General features: G+C 52.9%; 1 protein-coding gene across 7 annotated transcripts in view; it reads right to left on the bottom strand.

The window, feature by feature from the left end:
• Pip5k1c (phosphatidylinositol-4-phosphate 5-kinase type 1 gamma) overlaps positions 1-20961 on the bottom strand; it is a 47653-nt gene extending 26692 nt beyond the window's left edge. For 2 of the 7 annotated variants that reach the window (XM_074054285.1, XM_074054287.1), the window contains exon 1: positions 20765-20960. In XM_074054285.1, coding sequence (XP_073910386.1) covers positions 20765-20864 — 100 coding nt within the window. In that variant the 5' untranslated portion in view covers positions 20865-20960. Of the gene's footprint in view, positions 1-20764 lie in introns of all 7 variants that reach the window. The other 5 variants (XM_074054283.1, XM_074054284.1, XM_074054286.1 and 2 more) reach the window with 5 other exon arrangements.
• Positions 20962-24278: the final 3317 nt, after the last annotated feature.

The following is a 24278-nucleotide window of genomic DNA, read 5'->3' as shown; positions in this document are numbered from 1 at the left end:
CACTGCTGTGTGACCTTAGGCAAGTCCCTGCACCTGTCTGAGCAGCTTTTCTCTGGCAGCTCATTCAGTACCCAAAGCCAGGGTTTAGATGCAGGAGGCTCTGTCTTTGACCCACCTTAGGACCTGATGGTGACCCAAGCCAGCCACATGCTGCTCTCATGGCATCCTGCACGGCTCTTACCTGCTCCACTTTGAGCCCTGAGGTCTCTGTAAATTGTGCCCAATGACTGGGCACAGAAACTCTTAAAGCCACTGACTGCTCCAAGTCACTCAGCTGATTCCAGTCCACGTCTGGCCTTCAACCTGTGCTCCTGCCTGCATGCTCTAGGCCATCTTCTCTGTCCTGTCAATGCTGCCCCATCCTGCAGACCCCATTCTGGTGCCTCCTGGGTGGGCCTAACACCCACAAATGTTTGCTGACCGACTGACTGATGGATACCCGTTATCTTTCTCTGCACAACAGGTCTCCATAGGAACCACTTCTTCACAACTTGCTGGATGTGGAAACTGCGGCAGGGAGCCACTGTACTGGAGCACATGCCTTTTACACCCCCAGTGACCAGTGAAGAAGGCAGTGCTAGGTGAATATGGTCCTCAGGCCCAAAGCCAAAAACACAGAGGGGCCTGGGTGGCAGGGTGGAAGAGGAAGGAGCTGAAATTTAAAGGAAACAGAAACTGCAGGCTAGGCCAAGGCTCTGTTGGAGACAGCAGCAGCAGTGGGTGGGGAAGGTCCTGTTTACCATGCTCCTGCCCCTTGACTGTGGACAGTGCTGGTAGGGAGACTGAGGCCAAGAGGTCAGTGGGTGTGGGAGGGGTGCCTTCCAGGAGGGGAAGCCACATGGAGGAGGAAGCCACCGCCCACAATGAGGAAGTGCACAGACCATGCGGGTAAGAGAGGTGGCTGGTGAGGCTGGGGGGGAGGGGCACAGGGCGGGGCAGGGAGGGTGGGAACGAGAACCCACTCAGCCAGTCTCTGACAAGACTGTCCATCTGTCTCACTCTAGACCTGCCCATTTGGTCATGTCATTTCCCTTACCAGATCCCACCACATACCCGTTTCCCCTCCTCCTCTTCTCTCCCCCTCGCTCCCTCTGCTCTAGCCCATTGGTGTCCTTGCGGCTCCTCCAATATGCCAGGCCCCAGGGCCTTTGCACAGACTGTGCCTTCTGCCTAGAGCTGCTTCCACCAGACCCCTGAAGGTTTTGCTCCCTTGCTCAGCAAGACTTGGCTAAAACATCACCTCCTCAGTGAGATCAGCACTGACCACCCTCATCCTCTTTCTAGCACGCTTCGTGCTTGCTGTGCCCTGGCTGCGAGGGCAGCTCTCCCAGTGTCAAGAGGAAGAATGCCCACAAGAAAGGGGTAGTGGGGCCAGAGGCTGCTCTGAACAGCACAGGGGACTGTGCCATGGCTGAAGTCACTGCTCAGGGGGTTGGACACTGGGTGCCCCAGGACAGGGAGTGGTCACCGTGACTCAGACCCAAGAAAAGAACACAAGGACAGACCAGGCACACAGGGCCTATGATCCTGCAAAAGCAAGAAGTTGGGCCAGGCCCCCCTGCACACTTATGTCCCTGATCTGCTAGAACGATCTGTCTTTTGGTCTCCCACTGCATGGGCCTCTGACCACAGGAGCAGCTGCGGGAGGCGCCAGTCCAGGCCCAAGCCGGACACCACGTTCCTAAGCCATACTTGAGAACCTTCTTTCGCTAAGTTACAAAAGGGATCCCGTGGCCATCTGCAGAAGACCCAATGCCAAGTGGCCATGTGATTGGCTCTGTCCACAGACGGGACAGTGTGCACCTTAGATCCTAGCAGGATGAAGGCTACAACCTTGGGGAGCCCTGATTCCCACATTCCAGAGGTGGCTCTGGCAGAGACCACATGGGCACAGCAGGCCCGGGCAGCCCCAGTGCGGGTGATGGACACGTGCACGCAGAAGCCTCCTTTGGAGTCAGTACCCTCCCCCCCTCCCCCTCCTGCTGACCACAGCCCCAGGTGAGACCTGTGGAACCTCCCAGTAAACACAACCAGGACCATAGCACTGCAAGGAAAGACACAGGTGCTGAGTAGAGGCAGCAGGTGGGGCTGTGTGTCACACAGTACTAGCTGACTGAACCAGGGGCTGTGACAAGGCAGAGAGCGTTCCAGCAGAAGTGCTGGGACCTGTGAGCAAGGACTCCTTGGGCGCTGAAGATTCCGCTTCTTACTCCTCTGTCCAGGGGAGATTTCCCATGTTCAGAGAAGCATGAAGAGGGTTGGGAGCGCAGCACAAGTGGCAGCACCCTTGCCCAGCATGCAACAGGTCCTGGGTTTGATTCCCAGTTCTGCAAAAAAAAAAAAAAAAAGTATACATATATGCAGAAAAGCATGAAGTAAATCTACATTACTCTCACAGAACGAGGCTCTGACCCATGATACAACACGGAGGGACCTCAAGAACATGGTGCTCAGTGAGAGAAGCAGACACACAAGCACCCAGCGTGTGACTCCATTGACAGGACAGGTCCACAGCAGGAGAATCCAGAGACAGGAGGTGGACTTCTGGTGCCAGTGGCAGGGGAGGGGACAGGGTGACTGCTCATAGGAATGGAGCGTCTTTTTTGGGGTGATGGAATGTTCTGGACCTAGGTAAGAGGTGGTGACTGCACAACTCTCTAAATATACCAAAGACCATTACAGACTTTAAATGAGTGAGCTCTATGGTATATACATCTCTCAAATGGGAAAAAAAAGGTCTGGGTGCAGTGGCTCATGTCTGTAATTCCCAGCTACTTGGGAGGTGGAGGCAGGAGGATCACTGGTTCAAGGTCAGCCCAAGCAAAGGCAGTAAGATGCTATTCCCAGAACAAAATACAGCAACAGAAAATAGGCTGGGGCCTGGCTCAGTGGTGGTGCTCACCTAGGATACAGGAGGCTCTGGGTCCATCCTTGGCCCCCAAAAGAATGCAAATTTCTGGAGATGCAAAGACTGTGCAATGTTGCATACCATCCAGAACTTTCCACAGACTCCTTTTCCCTCAGAGAACTCGGGCTCTCAGTCTCCTTGTCTCCAGAGGGTCAGCACGTGGTGAGGAGGAGACCTCTGACCTCCAGGGGGGCAGTCTGTCCCCAGAGCAGCGCACCTCAAACCCTCTGAGGCCCAGGACTTCTATAATACGGACAGCCAACATCACATGGTCTGAGCTGTCCGTGCACTGGGCACACATGGGCACTGTCACGTCCTACTGCCCCCTCATCTCAGATGGCAACAAACGCATTTGCCCACAGTGACCCCATGCGACCATGCCTCGGGCCACTTTCTCCTAAGTGCACTGACCATTTGGGGCCTCCAGCACTATGCACACCAGGCCAGGTTGTTCTCTGTGGGACATCCCAGGCCCTGCAGACTGCTGTGCAGTTCTCCTACCCTCCACCCACTCCACGCCAGGAGCTCCCCAGTCATGATAGTTACAAATGTCCCTAGAGTCACTCAGGGTCCCCTGGGAGCAAATGAGACATTCTAAAAGGCAGGAGAGCAACGATTTAAGGCCCTGTGGTGTCTGGGAGCCAGGCCTGACCTTCCTGTGCAGAATGTCATCCTGGCCCGGCCGGGTAGGTAGCCACTACTGAAAAGATGTTTTATGGATGAGGTTCAGGGAGGCTAGAGGACCGATAACCGCCAGTGAGAGCCCGTGGAAGCCAGGGCTCCCAGCCCCCAGCTTACTTTTGGTGGGGCAGCCCTTGCCTTCCCCCACTTTGGGACGGGTGGAGCCCTGGTCCCAAATGCTCACCTCTCACCAGCGGCCGCCCTGCAGTTCGCAAAGGAATGGCCCAGCTGGGCTTCCTTCTGGCTCTGCAGTGTTTGTTTAAGGTGAGTCAACAAGAAAAATCACAGTTTTCTGGAAAGAAAGCTGGAGTTCTTGAAAAACAAGCAGATCTACAAATGAAAGGCAGCACCATTCGCCTGCCTGGCGCCTGCTAGGTCCAGCACAGTCACCTCCTCCACCCATCCTACCACACTGGCCAGGGGCACCTGTGGGCAACCCAATCCAGTCACCACTGAGTCTAATTCTCTCTTCATTGAGGCCATTTTATAGGAGATGTCTGAGTTACTCAAAGTCACAGGCAAAAACCTCCCGATCCAGAAAAGCCTCTGACAAAGGTCAACATGAACTTCATGACACAAAAGCTATAAAAGGATGGGACTGGGGTGAAGTTTAGTTCAGTGGAAGAGCACTCGCATAGTGTGTGCAAGATCCTGGCTTCATCCCAGCACCAAGAAAAAAAGAACCAAAGCAAAGCTATAAAGAAACCAAAGAAGTAGCCAGGCCTGGTGGTGCATGCCTGTAATCCTACTACTTGGGAGGCTGAGACAGGAGCAAGTTTGAGACCAACCTGGGGTACACAGCAAGACCCTGTCTCAAAAACAAACAAAAAAGGGGGTTGGGGTGATAGAAGAGAGAGAGAGAGAGAGAGAGAGAGAGAAGCTAAAGAAAACAGGATGTGTTTGTGTGGAGACTGCCTTTACTTGCAAAGTATAAAGCAAAAGTTATGGAAAATGTGTTAATGTCAACTTCCAGATAAAAAAGTTATCTAAGCTGCTCTACCAAGCAGTGGAGGTGCTGGCCAATGCAGTTAGACAAGAAAAGAGGAAGGAATGAGGATTGGAAAAAATCTGGGAGACCAATTGACTAGCCACTAGGATTAAAGAAAGCATAGGAAGGGACCAGATACCAGGGGCTGACTCACAGAGGGCATGTCACAGGTACATGGGGAAGGGGAGGGAGCCAGGCATTCCCACCCTTTGGACCCACCACTCACTCGTTATCTGCTTGGCTCCGGTCTAGTTTCTCATTTGGGTTAATTTTAATCTGTTCAGTGCAGATAATCCCCTCTGACTAGCAGGGACACTGGAGGCTCCCCAGAACACTGAGACCCCCAGAAGCTGCTGTCCCCACCTGCTGTGAATTGAACAGGAGTCTGGGGTCTACAGTACACAAAGGCAGAAACAAATAACCCTTAGCCAGGCACGGTGGCCATGTCTGTTAACCCAGGACCCAGGAGGCTGAGGCAGGAGAATTACAAGTTCCAGGCCAGCCCATGCTGCATAGGGAGACCCTGTCTCAAAAAACTAACAAACCAACAACAAAAAAAGAACTCTTGCACTTCTGCCTTATCTTGGACTTCTGCTTACAGGATTAAGAGGGAAGGGCTAAGAATCCTGGAGTTCCTAGCAGGCTGGAGAAGTTAATGTTTCAAACCATGTTAAAAAGTAGCAGGGCCGCGTGCGCTCAGTGGCAGGGGCTAGCATAGCGTGCACAAGGCCCTGGGCTCATCCCCAGAACTGCAAAACCTAAAAAAGAAGCAAACCCTAGTTAATGACAGGCCTGTGGAAGTGCTGAGAGGCGAATGCCTGAAATTCTTAAGTGCATGCAGAAAATGAGACAAGAAGCAAATAAGGTGCCACGGCACTGGAGATGGAGGGGCGGGGGCAGGAGGTGTCCACAGTCCAAAGCTTATAAACTTTCAGTGTTGCTGAAGATTTTCCTAATAAAATTCTGTCCCCCTGGCGAAAGCTGAGTTTCCACCCTGGTTGCCAGGTGTCCTCGGCTTTGGGGAGCTCGGGGTTTGAGCAGATGCTGCCCAAGGACTCTGAGTGGCCACATGGGTAACGCCAACACTGTTAGGCACGAGCGGGCCAGGCCCTGTACAGGCCTCAGTCATGCCTTTGAGGAGGTATGTCCTCCACCACAGGGCCTTTGCATGGCTGTGCCTGCTGCCTAAGACAGGCTAGCCTCACACCTCTGTGGCCACCTCCTGTCCACTCTTCAGTTCAGGCCTCAGCTGGACTGTCGCCTCCTTAGGGAGAGTACACCTGATCACAGGGCCACACCCCCCACTTCCTCCTCTGTATCTCTGATCACCTTTCTCATGGTGTACATGTCATTGGAGTCATCTGTTTAGGACCCTGATGCCCCCCACAGAGACTCAGGGTGCCCATGCACAGCTGTTCCACCACAACCTAATGCAGTGCCTGGCATGCAGGAAGAACACAGTGACTGCTGGAGAAGAGAGCCAGGGTAAAGAGGCTGGGATGGTGAGGAGGGGGTGAGGAGAGGATATGGGGTGGGGATCTCAGGAAGAAGAGCTAGGCAAGCAGGTCCTCGGCTGCAGGAGATGGGACCTGGGAGAAGGTGATGCTGGTACTCAAGTCCCATCATTCAGTGGGTCCACTGCCAAGGCAGCTGCTCGGTCTGAGGTCCAGGCTGGACAGACATAGGGGATTGCACATGGAGGAGGCCCCCGAGGCCCAAGAGGGATCCTGGCATGTAGAGATACTCAGCAAACACTATCCTCAAATGGAGAGGCTGACACTGGCGGGGACACTGCCAGGGCCCAAGGCTGGGCTTGGCTGGATCCAGCCCTTGCTCCTTGGCGCTGGGCCTCATCATACATGTGACATGGCGTTAAAATCGAGGCCCAGCCTGGAAAACTTGTTCTGATCACTGTGAGCCATCCCTTCCCTTTGGAGCTGTTTTCTCTTTGGATTTTACACCTTCAGTCATTTGGGGATGGCAGCATGGAAGAATTAAGTCAGTGCTCCCCAATAACCCAGCCCCCAAGAGATAGTCGGCTGGCTTGTTGGTTGGTTGGTTCATCCGTCCACCCATCCATCCTTCTTCCTTCTTTCATCCATCCATCCATCCATCTATCCCTAAATGAACTCTGGACATTTCTGGGATGCTGGGCCCCATTTGGGGAGAAAATGCTGAGCGGGAACTGGCTCTTTAATAAGAAACAATGGGGCTGGACAATGGGGCCTCACACCTGTAACTCTAATTACTTGGGAGGCTGCAATCAGGAGGACTTCAGTTTAAAGAGGCCAGCCCAGGCAAATAGGTTTGCAAGACTCCGTCTCCAAAATAACCAGAGCAAAATGGACTGGGGGTGTGGCTCAAGTGGTACAGCACCTGCTTTGCGAAATCCTGTGTTCAAACCCCCAGTCCCACAGAAAAGGGGGGGGGGCGAGAAGAGAGGACCACAGCAGAATGGGATCACAGTACATATGTGCATGTATGAAAATGTCACAATGAAACCCAGTATTTTGTACAATTAATGTACTGAACAAAATATTTTAAAAATGTTTTTGGTTTGGTTTTTGAGCCAGGGGCTCACTATGCATCACAGACTGGCCTGAACTCTCTCGATCCTCCTGCCTCAGCCTCCCATGTGCTGGGATGGCGTGCTCTTATTTTTGGTTTGAAGCTCCCTGTAATAAAAAGCTACAACTCAGCCACACGTCCCCCTGGGGGCTGGCAGTGTTGCAAGCTGCACCTCCAACTCTCTCCATTATCCGCATGAGGTAATGATCATTGGGAAACTGAGGCTCAGAGGTCTGGGTGAGTTCACAGGCAGCCATGCTCACCTGGGCTAGACTTGGGGGCACAAGAGCCGCGTGGTCACCCTGTGGGAGGGGGCTCTGAAGCACACAGTTCAGACAAACTTGGAGATGCAGTCAGCTGAGCAGGCCCCACGGAGAAGCACTGGGGCCAGGCTTTGGTTCCCTGGCCCTCAGATCTGACTGTGTGTGCAAACATGCTCCAAGGCCAGACAGTGGGACCGCCACTTTCTGTGGCCCCTTTCTTCTGACAGCACTCAGCAGGCCAACAGGAGGCTGTTTCCTTCTTAGCAAATCATTGTGGTGGTCCAAGTCACAGAGGCTCAAGGGCTCAGAATGGTGAACAGTGTCTCCTTTTGCTATTATACTGTCATTAGTCCTATTTCCCTCTTTACTCTGGGCCGTGCAAAGCTCCAAGGTTTGCAGCCCACAGCAAGGCTCCATATACTTTAAGGCAGGACAGCTCTTCCCAGCTCCGCAGAAAACATGTAGGAGCCCCTTGCTGATCTGGGGCTCAGGGAGGCCCTCGCCTGGCCCAGTATCAGTCTCCTGGTCTCAGGTTCCCCAGCTGTCAGATGGGGCAAAATGGTACTAACCTCTACGATGTCAAGAGGACTTTGAGAGACTGTGCCATGTGGAACAGTGATAGTCCCACAGTTGCCTCCTGACTTGGCCCTGCTCATGGTGAGCACTTGGTCAGCTGGCTCAGCTTAAATCCAGCTTGGAGAAGGCGGTGGGAGGCAAACCGACACTGGGAACACACCTCACAATGGGCATGACACGGTATCCCCACCCCAGGTTTAAGTCACCTCAGCCAGCAGTGCAGACGCCCACCTCACAGTGACATCCTTCTGGAGACTGGCAACTCTGACCCTTGGCAGTATCCCTGGGTGGCCTGGATCCCTTTCCTCTTGCACTGTGTGTGGAGGAAGTCAGCTGCTGACCTCCAAGGCCGGCAGACTGGACTGACTTCTCTGCACCTGGGCCTCAGGCATCGTGTGGGCTGAGGGGAACCCAGAGACTCTCTGCCCCCCCCACAGGTCAGCCCCAGCAGCTGGAGGGCTCCTCCTGCAGGGTCTCCCCCCGCTGTGTCCAGATGGAGCTGGGTCCCTGCTGCTCCTGGCCAGCTGTCCCTGCTCCCCAGGTGGGGCTGCTGAGGGAGAAGGCCTGGCTGGAGACTGACAGGGCCTGGCATGGGTACAGCTTCTGTGCTGCATGTGGACATTACCACTTTACCACTCAGACTCAGTGGGCCCTTAGGGTGTCGTGGCCACTATGGGGGATGGGACGGGATTGTTTGTCTATCACAACTCAGGCACTGGTTGGTGGCAATACCTGGACAGAGCACAGTGACAGCTAATGTTTACAAGTCTGTCTGATGGGGTCCCACATCTTCCCAGCAGTCCTGTGAGGTAGCTACTATTGTTCCTCCTGCATTAAAGGTGGAAGCTGAGGTTCAGAGAGGTGAGGTCACTTGCCTGAGATCACACAGCAAAAACATGAGGGTAGACGGATGTGATTCCAAGCTGTACCACTATCGTATAGATAGAATGTGAAAATGTGAAGGAACCAGCTGGGGTAAGACCCAGCAGGATTTCTGGGGCAGAGGACATGGCCACTGCAAAGACCCTGGGGCAGTATGGGACAAGAAGGCTGCATTGACTGGAAAGGAGGGAGGGGGAAAGCCAAAACAGTATGCATGTGAGAGAAACAACCTAGCCTCACTGCCCTTTCTGGGTCCACTGTGGCAGGCCAGTCCCCACCCTCTCCCAGACTATAGACTCACTGGAGGGTGGCCAAGGCTGTGCCTGACCTAGGGTTGCTGATGAATATCCACCACATCCTCAGTTTCCTCCTGAAAAGCAGGGAAGGACAAAAAGAGCCACAGTTCATGGGAAGAGGTGACATTAGTGTCCATTGAGCCACATTTGAGCACTCATCTGCCTGAGGGGAGCTGGCTGCCATTCCTGGTGGTCTACGCCCCTTCTCTTAGGAGGGGGGACCTCTTTCCCTCCCTTGAAGGTGGGCAGGGCTTGAGATGTGCTTCAACCAATCAGATGAGTCAGAAGTGACCTCATTCCAGGAGTCCAGCCTCATACTTTCTGTAGACTGGAGCCACAAAGAGAGGTCTAGAGGCCAGGAGGCCACATGGGTTATCCCACCATCAGCCAGGGCGGCTGCCTGGGGGCCTGGGCCCACAACTCATGCAAGGGAAGAACTGGACAGCAGATGGGCCAGAAATCAAAAGCATTGCTGTTGCTGGGTGCCAGTGGCTCGTGCCTGTAATCATAGCTACTTGGGAGGCTGAGATCAGGCGGATTACAGTTCGAGGCCAATCCTGGAAAACAGTTTGTGAGACCACCATCTCCAAAATAACCAAAGGAAAACGGATGGAGGAGTGGCTCAAGCACTATGGTGCCTGCTTTGTAAGCGCAAAGCTCTGAGTTCAAACCCCAGTCCCACAAAAAAACAAAAAACAAAAAAACCTAAAGCACTGCTGTTCTGGCCTCTCAGTTTGCCAGTAGCTTGTGACCTAGCTCCTAACAGTCCTTCAAATGTGCTGAGATGCCCCCACTTACTTAGAGTCACACAGCACGTAGGGCCCAGGACACAAAGCCCCCTGCAGTTGTCTCTCCAACAACCTCAGCAGCCCCAGTGACTTCCTGGATCCCAGCTGCCCTCCAGCCACACAAAACGCTCAGGCTCCTGACATGCCCTCAGGTCGGAGTTGTTTCTGGAGCTTGGGATGGAGGCTGGGCATCTCTCCCTCTGTTTTACACACTTTGGTCTGTTTGAAATAAATGAGGTTTCTGATAACCAGGAAGGTGAAAACCTGCAGAGGTACATTTATCACCTATTGTCTGGGGCCAGGTGACACACAGGGAGGGCTTGGCCTCTCAAGGGAAGAAAAATGAACTCCAAATGGATCCACATTACTAATGCAAATGGTCTTTACCAGCAATTCCACTTCCAGAACTTTCTCCATGCAGTAAAAGACATGCTCCAGGAGTCCAGGCACTACGAAGCAGAAGTTTACAACAGCTAACAAGTCCTGAAAAGGACTGAGGAGTGTACAAACCAGCAGACAACGGTCCAGGGGCCAGATGTGGCCCCACTGCCTGTTTTTGCAAATAAAGTTTTACTGGAACAGAGCCACATCCATTGGTGGTGTCTAAGGTGGCTTTCTGGCTACAATGGAAGCATTCTGTATCGACTGGGATCGATAGGCAAGGGAGACTCCAATGCGTTACAAGGCAACATGCAGCTGGGTGTGGTGGTAAAAGTCTGTAATCTCAGCATTTGGGAGGCCAAGGCAGGAGAACTGTGAGTTCCAGGTAAGCCGGGGAAAAAAGAAAAGAAAAAGTATCTTGAAGGGATGCATAACAAGAATAGATAAAAATGCACAATGGCTAATAAGCACTGGAAAAGACGCCAAAGACAGCCAACACCATATGTCATTAGGAAAGTGCCCATCAAAACCCCAAGGGTTCCACCACCTCAGGCCCGCCAGGATGGCTCAGCTGAAACCCGTGTTGGAACCAGTGTTGGCGAAAATGGAAAGGCCCGACCCTGTGTGAAGCTTGTGGGAGTGAGAAATGGAGCTGCCGCTTAGGAAGACAGCCAGCCGGTTTCTCAAATGGCTTAACACAGGCTCTAGGATTCAGCAATCCCACTCTAGGGTGTCTATCTATTGCCCCAGTGGAAGCAAAGACCTTCACGTGCACAAAACCTTGCACACAGATGTTCACAACAGTACTACATAGTCTGCAACAGCCAAGTGTGACCACAACCCAAATATCCATCTGTGGACAGACGGGCACACAGCGTGCTCCGGCCACACGATGGAATACTACTCAGCACCGCAGGGTGGAAGGACCTTGAGGACACACAAGGCTCCACAACCTGTGACCCCTTTGATAGAAAGCGTCCAGAACAGGAGAATCCACAGGCAGGAAGTGAACTCATGGGGGCTAGGGGCTGGGGAGAGGGTGAGGCTTCCTTTGGGGGTGAGGGAATGTTCTGGAATTAAGAGCTGATGGTTGCATGACTCTGAAAAAGCTACTGAGTCATCCCACTCTGACATTTCAATACAGCTGTTAAAGACTTTAGAGAAAAGCTCCAGGTATGGAATAAAATACACACACGTCACAAATGCCATTCAGCAGGTGGTGACCCTGGGCTCCAAGAGACACATGCAGATGGGGAAGCAAAGGCCTCTCAGGGGACAGTGCTTCCTCCCCCACCACATGTTCTGCCAGGACACATGCCACCTCCCAAAGCACAGAAGGAAAGGAAATCACGAGAGCTGGGAGCAGGGATCGGGGCGCTGTGGGGACAGCAGGGGCGGGCTGGTTGTAGCTGGGGGGAGGGGGCAGATGGAAGGGGTGCAGTCCCGGGCCATCCCTCCCTCCTCACCCCATGATCATCCTTTCCTTTTGTCCCCAGCCCCCTACCACACAGGACGGACACATTTCCCCGCTGGCTCCAAGCAGTAAACAGGAAGCCAGGCCAGGGCAGGGAGCTGATCCACCCACAACCCTGTAGAGGAGGTGGGAGAAGCCACACTGTGTATGCCAGTCCAGGTCACTGCCATCTAAGTCCCCAGTAGGGGGACAAGGACAGGGGGTTGGGGTCCAGGGAGAAAATGCCAGCCCAGCAAGGACTCAGGGCCCAGCTGTGTGAGCCCCCTCCAAAGGCAGGGCTTCCACCTGGGCAGGGGCTCGACACCCAGGGCTTGACCATCTTCCGTGCCCTCTGTCCCCAGCATGGCCAAGTGGACACTCCTCAAAGACAGGCCCACTGGGGATGAGGCTGCTCCCCAGCATCACTGTCCCCCAAAGATCCTGGCACTCAGCACAGGTATGTTCAAAAAGCAGCTCTGCAGGGAGTCCTGCTGTGGGCATGGGCCACAGCCAGGAGAAACACCGGGGTGTACCGCCAGGTGGGCTGTACAGCTCCAGGGAGCTGGACCAGCCTCGCTCCCAGGGGACCATGGCAGGGCCCCGAGTGTTGGCCTGGATGGTGCTGTGGTCTAGATGTAGTGTGCCCCCCAGGGTTCATATAACGGAAGCCTGGTTGCCTGTGTGGCAGTTGAGAGGCAGTGGGCTGTTTAAGGGATGGGGCCTGGGGCTGGGGTGTGGCTCGGTGGTAGAGTTCATGCTTAGCATACACAGCCCTGAGTTCAATCCCCAGCACCGAAAGAAAGAGTTGGAGCCTCATGGAGATGAGGTCACCAGGAGCATCTCCTTTGGAAGGGATTAATGGGGTTCTCATAGGACCAGCTCAACTCTCCTGAGATGGACTGAAACAGCAGACCTGACCCCTCCTCCCTCTGGGTCTCTGTCTCCCCATGTGATCTGTCCCTCTTGCACTGGGTCCAACTGAGATGCTATCACCACCACTGAGGCTCTCACTAGAGGCTGAACAGATGGGGCCACCTGACCTTTGACTTTTGGCCTCTGAGGCTGTAAACTAAATAACCCTCTTTCTCCTTAAAGTTCCCAGCCTCGGGGATTTTGTAAAAGCAACAGAAAACAGGCTAACACAGATGGTCACCTTGCCCAGTTGGCTCTGGTGTGGTAGGATCTCAGGATGAGAAGGACACATCTGATGGCAGCCGTGGAGCCACACCTGCCCTGCTGAAGTGCAGCAGGGTGACACTCTGTCTCCTCCTTCCAGCTCAAAGGCTTTTAAAAAAAAAGTGTCCTTGGCCTGGAGGTGTGACTCAAGCAGTAGAGTGCCTGCTTTGCAAGTGTGAAGCCCTGAGTTCAACTCTCAGTCCCGCCAAAAAAAAAAAAAATTATCTACAAATGTCCTTTCCATGGTCTGTTGAGTGCCATGGGGTGGGTTTTATTTTTTGCATTTTTGTTGATCTTGCTGTTGCAACTGGCCCAAGCATAGCAAGCCCCACCTGGCACTCCAAGGCTAGGAGGCGATGAGGTGCCTCATGGACAGGCTGTGTCAGAGCAGCTTTGCCAGGCATGTTTGATATGTGGTCCTTCCACCCAGATGGAGGTTGTGTACCAACTGGTGACGCCCACGCTGCAACTCAAGGCCAGCAGGAACCTAACTGCCAGGTTCCTCTGGGAGCAAGCGAGGCTCAGGATTTGTTAATGTGGTACTTGCCGAATTCTCAAGACTCAGGTACAAGAGGTAGGGAGGCACAGTGTCTGCAAGTGACTTGAGTGGCCCTGCAGAATATCTCCTTCTCTGTCTGTCTGTCTGTCTCTTTCACACATACCATCCAACGGTAAATGCTGCTGCATCCCAGTGAGCCCTGTATGGGTGTTTGCTGTCGCATCTTTGCCACTTTTTCTATAGGCTTGAAACTTTGCAAAATAAAATGTTAAGAAAAGAATAACAGAAGGGCGGGAGGTGTGGCTCAGTGGCACAGCACTTGTCTAGCATGCAGGAGCCTCTTGGTTCCATCCCCCGCACACAAAAAAGAGGACTAGATAGTGAGTCAGGCGTGTAGGGGCACAGAGAAAGATCTGGAATGATAGTCATTACCTCCGCAGAGAGACAGAGATGGCAAGGGTGAGTGGGAATGCTCACTGTCTACCAACTGCACGCCTGATCGCTTTTTTCCTTCTTCTTTTTACTGTAAACGTGTTATTACTTGCACTTTTAGATATGTCTATTGCATGAAGACAGGGGCAGATGAAAGGAACAGAATGAAGAGTCAAGAAACAGACAGCCACACATAAGAGCTTGCCAGGATCACTTCCACACAGAGGAAGAATTCACAGTCAAAAAAAAGGAGAAACGATAGAGGTCATAGAAGAATTTAATTATACCTCAGAACAGGGAAGAATTTCCCATCCATGATGCTAAACTGGGAAACTGTAAAAGGAAAAACGAATAAACTTGACCATATAAAAACTAAAATTCATGTGTGGCACTTGTCATTACTGTAAGAGAATGATTACAATAGAGAACCATTCGCACTTGTATTACGTGAAAGAGAAGGGTCCACCATATATAAAGAGCTCCTGCAAATCAACAAAAGACTGTTTAATTGAGAAGTGGGAAGACAGTTCTACAGTTCCCAGAAAATGAGGTCAGAGTTCAGAGTGACAAGTAGAGCTGAGTATGGGATCCCCTGGGGTGAGTAAGGAAAACAGGCCCAGAAGGGTGGTGGCAGAGTCCAGGGCTTGCTAGAGCAAGAGGCAGCAAGGACGTAGCCTCAGTGGTGGCCCTGTCTCCCTGGTGGGTGACCCTCTATTTTCCAGTTCTGACAAATCACTACACCAGGGAGTGGCCACGCCTGTAACCCCTGCACTTGGAAGGCTGAGATAGGAGGACCATGAGTTCAAGGCCAGCTGACTACATAGTGAGACCCTCTCTTCAAGAAGAAAACAAAAGTAAATCCAAAATACAAATTGCAAGTACATTAAATCACTCTGCACTGTAAGACTGACACCGATAGAAGAATTGACAAGGCCCAGCACTTCTCCTGGCTGAGGGAACTTGGATGGCCTAACCCAGCGCATGCTAACCCTGTTTTCTGTTTTCTGGATTTTATGGTGGTTTGACATCCTGGGGTACAGCAGATTAAGGAAGGGCGACCCCTGTGAAAGTCAGCCAATTCCAAGGGGTTGCAACAACTTCCTTTCATATGGAAACAGACTAGTGTCCCCAACAGCCTCACCCTCTATCAAAATTCCCCATGCCAAATCACCCAGGCCAGGGCCACCCACAGCTCAGATCCCTGGGAAATTATATACCCTAGCCAATCCTGCCTTCACTCAGTGCACTGCCCTGGCTTGTAGCCTTCCCACGAGAGCCCCTGTGCAGGCTGTGGCACCCACTCTCCACTTCCCTACACCCTGATGTCGCTCTCACCTGCAGGCTAGAGGCACAGAGCGTGTGTGTGCATGGATGTGCATATGTATGAGAGGGAGAGGTGACAGTCATACTGGGACATACATCCTGGGACTCTTTTTTGTTGGTTTTTGAGGCAGCATATCACTGTATGGCCAGGCTGGCTTGAACTCTTGGTCCTCCTGCCTCAGCTTCATGAGGGCTGTGATGACAGGCTTGTGCCAGCCACCACTCCAACACTGAGACACTTTACTGGAAGGCAGAGTCAAGTCCCCAGACAACCGGTACCAGCCCAGTCAGACCGTGGTGAGAGAGATGCAGGGGCTCCGAGCTAATCCCGAGCTCCATAATCCCCTGCAGTTCCACCCAGCGCTGCAGGCCCCACTGTCCAGCTGGCCACAGCCTGCAAATCCTTGGCAGGGTCTCAACCTGCTGGTCACGTGTGAAGGTACACTGCTCCATCCAGGAAGCAGGATGGCCTGAGGCCTGACAGCTGGCTCTGGTGCAGCCCCAGGGACCCTCCCAGAGCCTCGGTTTCCCCATCTTAAGTGGTCAGCTCTCAGTAATTTCCTCGCCGATCCCCAGCAAGTCCAAGTTCTCGGTATGAGAGGGAAATGGGGAAGTCCTTTGCCCAGACAACCATGGTGGGCATGGTCTGCATACAGCCCCAGGTCCCCCTCCCTCCAGGGATCCCAATGCCTGAGCCTCACACATCAGCACAGCCTGTCCCCAGGCCTCTGCAGCCCAGCCCCAGCTCCAGGGCCCAACCCCAAACCCTTCTGAGTCCCTGTCTTCCTTCACCTTCTGGCCCCAATCACCTCACAGCACTGCCTGTCGCAGCCAGAGTAAAAGTTTAAGACTCAAGTCAGCACTCTCTGCCCTTCCAGGGCTGCCCACTGTCCTCAGCACAGAGCAGGGGGCTGGGCCCAAGACGCCTGTGTGGCTGGCTGCCCATCTCAACTCATGCCACACTGACTTCGCTTCTGCTATGGGTCAAGTGCGTTCTCACCCCAGGGCCTTTACATGGCTGTTCCCTCTGCCTGAGGTACTCAAGTGGCACCTACTTTACATTCAGGTCTCAGATTGATGGGTCACCTCCCACCCTGACATGTCAGTCTCTAGCTGTCACCGCCACGGCCCATTTCCTTTTCCTCTTCACCCTGCCCACTGCACACATGGTCTTATTCAGGGCTCAGCAGACATTATCCAGAAGGGACCAGATGGTGAATACTTCAGGTTCTGTGGCCCAGGCAACCTCTCTCTTGGCTGCTCAGCTCTGTGACGGTGCAGAGGTCCACAGGACAGCCCTGTGAGCAGATGTGTGTAGCTGAGAGCCAATAAAACCTTGTTGACAAAACCTGGTGTGGACATGACTGGAGTGGGAGCCGCAGTAGGTAGACCACTGACCTCTGGGCTGACCTTTTACTTGTGCCCATCTGCATCCTGGCCCCTCCCCCGCCAGTCTAGGAGCCCCATGGGGACATCAAAGAAGAGCCCCATGCTCCACGACATTGAGTAGTTGCATGATAAATGTGCAGTGGACACCGTTCAAGGACTAAGCAGGACCCAACTCCACCCACGTGCTGTTGAGCCACTAGACGCAGCCCTATCACCCCCATCCTACAGCCAGGCATACTGAGGCCAAGCACCCCAGGTTCAGCATGACAGAGCTGCTGGGGGACCCAGGGCCTCTCCATGGGGAGACTGAGTCTGCAGAGGATCAGGTGCCTGATGTCACTGTTGCTAGGAAGTAGCAGGGTGGCCTGAACACAGAGCTTTTTGCCTCCTAGGTCACACGCAACCTTGGCCCTGGGCTCTGGCGGTTGCCATCCCCTTCCTTCTACCCAGCTGGCCATCCTGGGCTGCAGAGGCTGCATGGCACCACCCTGCCCACCCCAGCATGCTGCTCCTCACACACCAGGCCTCTGCCACCAGCCCCCTGCAGGTCTCCAAATGTCACCTTCCAGGCACAGCCCTGACCATCCCATGCCACCTCAAAATTCCTTCTACTTTATGGCACCCTTGGTACTGGCCACCCTGATACACCTGATGTTCATGGGGCACCTGTTGTGTGCTAAGCTGCTCCAGTGCTGGGGCTGAGCCTGGCATGTGGAGGAGCAGCGAGGAGGCCTGTGTAGCTGCAGCAGGGGGACAGGGGGGCACAGAGGGAGGCAGGGAGGCAGGCAGGGAACAGGGTAGGTCGTGCAGGGCCCATGTGGCTAAAGCAGGGGGACAGAGGGAGGAGGAGGCAGCAAGGGGACAAGCAGGTCGTGCAGGGCCCTGTGGGCTGCAGGGGAGGACTTGGGCTTTGAGCCTGAGGGAGGAGGGAGCCATGGAGCTGTGGGCAGGGGAGGGAGGGACCTGAACCAGGTGGAGGCAGAGGAGGGGGGAGCCATGGGCAGATTTTGGGTTGATTTTGAAGGCAAAGCTGACATAATTCATTGCCAGATTAAATGTGGAAGGGGCGCTGTGGGGTCAGGAACCAGGCCACTGTTCTGAGACCTCACGAGACAAGATAGCAGGGAAAACAGCTCAGGCCAAAACCCACAGGCAGATCATCATTCCCCACAGCCAGCCCAGTGGGCATTCCCAAGCCCCAGGACCTCCTAAGACCTGCTCCCATGAAGCCGGTACCCTAGCCACCCAGTAGCCACTGGGGAACACCAGCCAGGCAGCCTTTTCTGGGCCAGGCCTGGGAAGCAAGAGCCTATACAGTAACCAGATTCTAAATGCAGGTGAGATAACGTTTGCCTCCCATCAGATTGCCGACGTGACCACGGCTGATAACATCCGGGGCTGGCAGTGCTGTGGGGACCCAGGCGGCTCTCTTGGGTCCCTGCTGGACAGAGCTCCCCAGTCTTTCCGGGAAGCATCAGGGCAGCTCTTCACTCTGCTTGCCCTTGACTGAGCCACCGCAGGGCCAGGATGCTGAGTGCTGGACTCCAGACACCCTTGTCCCCACGGTTTCCAATCAGCAGAAACCACGATCCACCTCAGTTGGGGGCTGGGTGGCTCCCTGAAGGCAAGGGCTGCAGCAGGAGGGAAATAGATGCTAACAGTCGTTAAGCACCAGGGTTGACTCATTCATGGCATTTAAGGTTCTGGTGTAGGGCTGGGGGAGTGGCTCAAGTGGTAGAGAATCTGCCTAGCAAGTGTGAAGCCCTGAGTTCAAACCCCAGTGCCACCAAAAAAGAAAAATAAAAAATGGCTCAGGTGAACTAGCCCCAGATCAAGGTAGATAAGGACAAAGTCCCCACTTTACAGATAGAGACACTGAAGCTCGGATGGGTGAAGGCCACACGGCGCCCCCCCCCCCCCCGCCCCAGAGTCAGGGAGCTGGGAGTAGAAGCCAAGCCATACAACTCTGGGATTTCTCTCCAAATAACTGATTCCGAGGTGGGACAAGGGGCTGGGGCATGGCTCAAGAGGTATAGTGTCTGCCTTGTGCCTAGTAAGCACAAGGCCCTGAGTTCAAACTTCAGTACTGCAAAAATAAATTAAATAAATAAATAAGTAATACTGAGGCTGAACAAAAAAAACTCAAAATTTTTGCAAATAAAAGGCAAGCAAGTCACAAAATAGCAGCTAGAGCCTGGTGGTTCTCACCAGGGTGATGCTGTCCTCAAGAGAACCTGATATATGGGGATGTTTATGGTCATCACAACTAGGGGCCCAGAGTGGGTGGAGGCCAGGGATGCTGTGCCACACCCCACAGTGTCCAGGACACCCCTCAAAATAAAGAATTTTCCAGGCTCAAATGTCAATACCGCCAAGGTGGAGACCCTGGCACATGGAACCAATGATGTGTATATTTGTAGGGGCACCACAGGAAAGGCGGGGACAATCACACAGTTAATGGGACTTCTATCAGGACAAGCTGGGCTGGAAGAGAAGCGGGAAGGGAAATGAATGACCAGCTGGTGGAGTCCAGTCTCTGCAAATGCCAGTCACAGATCCCTTATCCCCTAAGCCCCCGCTATGCTCAGCGCAGCCACTCTATCTGTCCCCAATCAGATGACCAAGTTCCAGATAAGACAAACGTTTGCCCTGTGGCTACCTTGTATTTGAGCAGCTCAGCCAGGGATGAGGGCAGAAGACGGGGGCTGAGAAAGGATCCCAGCCATGGTCTGCTGTCCATCTAGCTTCCTCTATGCCTGGTGCAGCCAGGTCAGGGCACAGGTGCCAGCAAAGGAGGGCGGGTGGCTCGTGAGAACAAACAGGGTCATCTACCAGGCGGCTCCAGATGGCAGCAGAGAAGGAGCCAAGGAAAGCCTGGGGGACTCACTGGCTCTCTCACTCACTCTCCCTGTCTCCAGACATTTCTCCCAATTCCTGGGCAGTCCAGCACCTCCTCACCCACCTGCTAAGGAAGCTTTGGGAGGAGAATGACGGATGCTGTGTGGGTGTCCACAGAAACACAGCCACCCTGGCAGAGACAGCTTCTGGAGGAGCCCAGGGTTTTGCAAATCGGGAAACTTCCTATTTGGGAGCATATGACCTCGACAGAGAAGGAAGTGTTCCAGTCTCTGGCTCTGCACACCACCCTCCGGAACGAAGGCCTGGAGGGAGCCACAGGAAGGCTGGGGGCGGGGGGGGGGGGACAAGCCAAGGAAGGGCACAAGCTGGCTATGCCCCCTACATGCTAGGCCAGTTCAGGGTTCAGGGAGAAGGCTTGGGGGAGGGGGAGACAAGACAGCAGGCTACCAAGGCAGCCTCCTACTGCACCTGCTTGTCCAGCCCAGATGCGGACAGCACCTCAAAACACCAGGGAGGTAAACTGAGGTCTAGAACGGTAAGGAACAGTCAGCGAATATACCCAGGTCTGAGGACTTCCAGAACCAGAGAGGACACAGCCAGGAGGCTGCTCTAAATCAAAGCCCCCCCACTTCCAGACACTGCACTTCAAGACCTGCCTGCGGTTGAAGGCCCAGAAGGTGACAATCATAACATGGGCAGCCCTGCGAGGTGGCTCCAGGCAGGGGGTGGCATTTGGGGCACCGTAACACACACACACCCCGCCATGCAGCGCGTAGAAGGCATGGTCCCCCGCTAGAATGGGAGTACCACTCCAGCATCCACACACTCAGAAAAGCCCCTCGCCCACAGCCCATGACAGCGGCTGAGTCGTGGTCCCCATGCACCCTCTGCAGGAGATAGATCACCGGCCCTGCCTCCCAAACTGGGGTCCCCCTAGATATGAGGACCCCTCTCCCCTGCACGCTTCCCAAGGGGATTTGCTACACCCGCACAATCCCAGCACAAGGCCCTGCACCCACTCCCGCCCCCAGACCGGCTGAGCCTCCCAAGGACTGCGGAACCGGCCGAGCGCCGCAAGCCCCCATCCCCGGGCGGGGCAAACGCAGCCTCCTGGCCAGCGCGGAGCGTCCTTCCCCCCCACTGCCGAGCGTAGGTCGCACCGGAGCCCCCCGCGCGCGCCCCCGAGTGGAACGCTCCGGCCGCCCGCTATGGGTGCCCTCCGCGCCCGGGCGGGCCCACTGCGCCGGGGTGGGGGGGACGGGCGGGCCCATTTGGGCTAACGGGGGCGTCGCAGGGCCGCACCGTTACCTGCCGCCGCTCCGCTCTCCGCCGCCCAGGCCGCCTCTGCCGTCACGGTCCCTGCCTCGGCGCTCTCCGCCTCGTCCGGCACTTCCAGCTCCATGGCCGCGCGCACCGGCGGCGGCGGGCCCGAGGTTGCACCCGAGCTCGGCCGCCGCCGCTGAACAACAAGCACAGCCGCCGGCCCAAGGCGGAGGGAGGGGCGCCGGCGCGCGGGGGCGGGGAGAGGGCGGTGCCAGGCAACGACGCGCAGCGTGCAGCCAATCGGAGATCTGGGGCGGGACCTGAGTACGGCCCAGCCCTGGAGCACCGCGAGCGCCCCCGCGCGCCCAGCAGTGGAAGGACGGCACGGCGTCTTAGTTAAGATTGTTCTATTAGAGACATTGTTCCACGCAAGTAACATTGACAGCTAACAACCTGTTTATTATCACACTACAAATAACGTCATGTTCTGCTATTTACACCATATATTATAAACTTAGATGTTTTATTATTTTGCTCATATTTTATTATTAATACTAATATTTCTACTGTCAATGAGAACAATTGTATTTATATTATTTCTATTAATACAAGTGATCATTTTAATAGATAAAATTAATGTGTAAGTTATGTCATTTATATTGCATAAATTATGGAATAGTTCTATCATATTATATACTTGAATAAATGTTAATTTTTATTTGAATGATAGATGGAAAATGTAAATATCTGCATATTTTTACATTTTACTTACATATGAATAATGAATTTAAACATAAGTTCATATAAAATATTTGCATTTATATTTATGTGCATAACTGAGAAAGTACATATTTGTATATTATATTCATATTTTATTCATTTAAATCACTTATATAATAATATTCATATGTGTTTATAATATAAATATGTAATACAAATAATAGACAAACATAAACACCTACGTAATTATACTTGTATATTTATGATGCATTTATAATATTTATATGACAGTATTTGTATTTATATGAATTATACAAATGAAATACCTATATATTCACATTTGTATATTTTATCTATACATAAATAAGAAAGTTGTTCACATAAATAGCAATAAATATACTTGATAGCTCATCAGCTGTATTTTATTAAGTACAACCTGTGCATTATAATAAGATATGAATATTAGCATCATGAAGCAGAATCTGGGCTCTGTGATTTGTGAATCTGCCCACGTGGCTGCGTTGGGCAGGAGAGAGAACGCCCTGACCACCAGGTCAGTGCCGAAGCTTGGCCGGCGCTGCCTCTCTAAGTCACAGACTGACTTTTGTGCTTTTGTGTTTTTCTTCTTGCTACTCAGAGTTTCCCAGTGCCTAACAGAGGACCTGATGCCTGACACCTGGAAATCAATGAGCATTTGAAAATGACCCAGTTAGATGCGCACTTCTTTTTTTTGTTTGTTTGTTTTTTTTGAGCCAGGGTTTCACAGAGCAGCCCAGGCTGGCCAGGAGCTCCCACTCCTCCTCCCTCAGCCTCATGAGTGCTGGGATTACAGATGTGTACTACCACACCCGGCACTATCACTGGTTTTATTCATGATTGAAGATTTCTGGTCTGGTCACCAGTACTTGAGGGATGGACCAGGGATATTTCTGCCTAGGACCCCTCTGTGTGATGGCAGAGGCAGGGCCCTCCTCACTGTTGGGCTGTCAGGTGCTTGGCATGGGGTGACGAGGGACCAGGAAGCTGGGGCTGGCCTCAGTCAGAATCAGGGTCCAAAAAACACTTCTGCAAGGCTGTCCACTGGAACAGAGAGGATGATCAACAATGAAAAGGAAGCAATTTTTTTGTGTGTGTGGTACTGGGGCTTGAACTCAGGGTCTACACCTTGAGCCACTCCACCAGCCCTTTTATATGATGGATTTTTTGAGATGGGGGTCTTGCAAACTATTTGCCTGGCTGGCTTTGAACCGTGATCCTTCTGATGTCTGCCTCCTGAGTAGCTGGGATTACAGAGGTGACCTGTGCCTGGCAGAAGCAAATTAAAAACAAACAAACAAACAAACTAGAAAGTCAATAAGTGGCCCATGAGGCAGGGCTTAGAAATACAGAAACCAGTGTTCAACTAATCCACTGAAGAGGTTATGGGGAGGGTTTTGTGGGGAGGGTTGACAAGGGGAAGCTGCTCGTTTTCTTAACAAACCTGCATGTATAACTTCATTAAAAAATAAAAAGTAGCCAGGCGCTGGTGGCTCACGCCTGTATCCTTGCTACTCAACAGGCAGAGGTTAGGAAGACCATGGTTCGAAGACAGCCCTGGGCAAATAGTTCACACAAGATCCTATTTTGAAAAAACCCAATACAAAAATAGGGCTCGTGGAGTGGCTCAAGGTGTAGGCCCTGAGTTCAAACCCAGTACCACAAAAAAAATACAAACAAAAAACACTAGCTGGGGTGCAGCCCAGTGGTGAGCGCTGGTCTAGCATGTGCAAGGCCCTGGGTTCATCCCCAGGTCCCAAAATAAATAGTAATAAAAATAAAATAAAAAATAAAAACATACAGAAAGAAAAAAAAAAACCCTAGTGCTGGGGTGGAGCGGACAGGCAGGGAATGGGGAGAGGACCGGGGCTTGGGTGAGGCTGGGCTTTGAATCCCGGACCTCAGGTCCCAAATTCCTGCTCAACTGACCCATTTTTTGCAGGGTGGAAAACCGAGACTGCCATCACCCCCCTGGTGGCTGTGGCCGGTATTATGGCCAGCAAGGGTACCTTGGGTTGGTGGGATTTGGAGAATCTCCAAGCACTTCATATTTCATTGTATTCATTCCAAAAAAACGTGTATTGAGCACCTACTGTGTACGCTACACTGTTCCAAGCCATAGGAGAGGCAAAGATCAAGCAAGACAAAACTCCCTGATCTCAAAGATAGCAAATGAATAAACCAGGAAGGTATAACAGCGTCAGAGGCTACATGCTTGGAAAATAACGTAGACCTGTGGCTGAGGATGGAGCTCAGTGGGAAAGTGTTTGCCTAGCATGCATGAGACCCTGGGTTCCATCCCCAGCACTGCATACACAAAAAAATATGTACATACAAAGAGTGGCCAGCAAAAATACAAACAAGATGGGTGTGATTGTGCACACCTGTAATCCCAGCTCTTGGAGGTGAGGGGCTGAGTTCAAAGGGCAGTCTGAGCTGTAGAGTGAGACACTATCTCAAAAAAAAAAAAATACAGGGCTGGAGGAGTGGCTCAAGTAGAAGAGCTCCTGCCTAGCAAGCTCAAGGCCCTGAGTTCAAACCCCAGTACCGCCAAAAAGAAAAAAGACGTTAAATAATACTGTAGCCAGGGCAAAAAAATGATAAAACGTGAAACTAACTCCTGGTTATTAAATACCTGTTCTGGTGCTATCTGATAGAAGTAGAATGAAAGCTCCAATCTCATTTTAATCTTTTTCCTCTGGTGCTGGAGATAGAACTCAAAGCCCTGTGCATGCTGCACGGGGCTCTATGACGGAGCACAGCCTTGATCCAAAGGCCCCCAGTTTCAATTGATTTT

The sequence above is a fragment of the Castor canadensis genome, chromosome 14, assembly GCF_047511655.1.
Source record: "Castor canadensis chromosome 14, mCasCan1.hap1v2, whole genome shotgun sequence".
NCBI lineage: Eukaryota > Metazoa > Chordata > Mammalia > Rodentia > Castoridae > Castor > Castor canadensis.
This window is presented reverse-complemented; position numbering and strand designations above follow the sequence as displayed.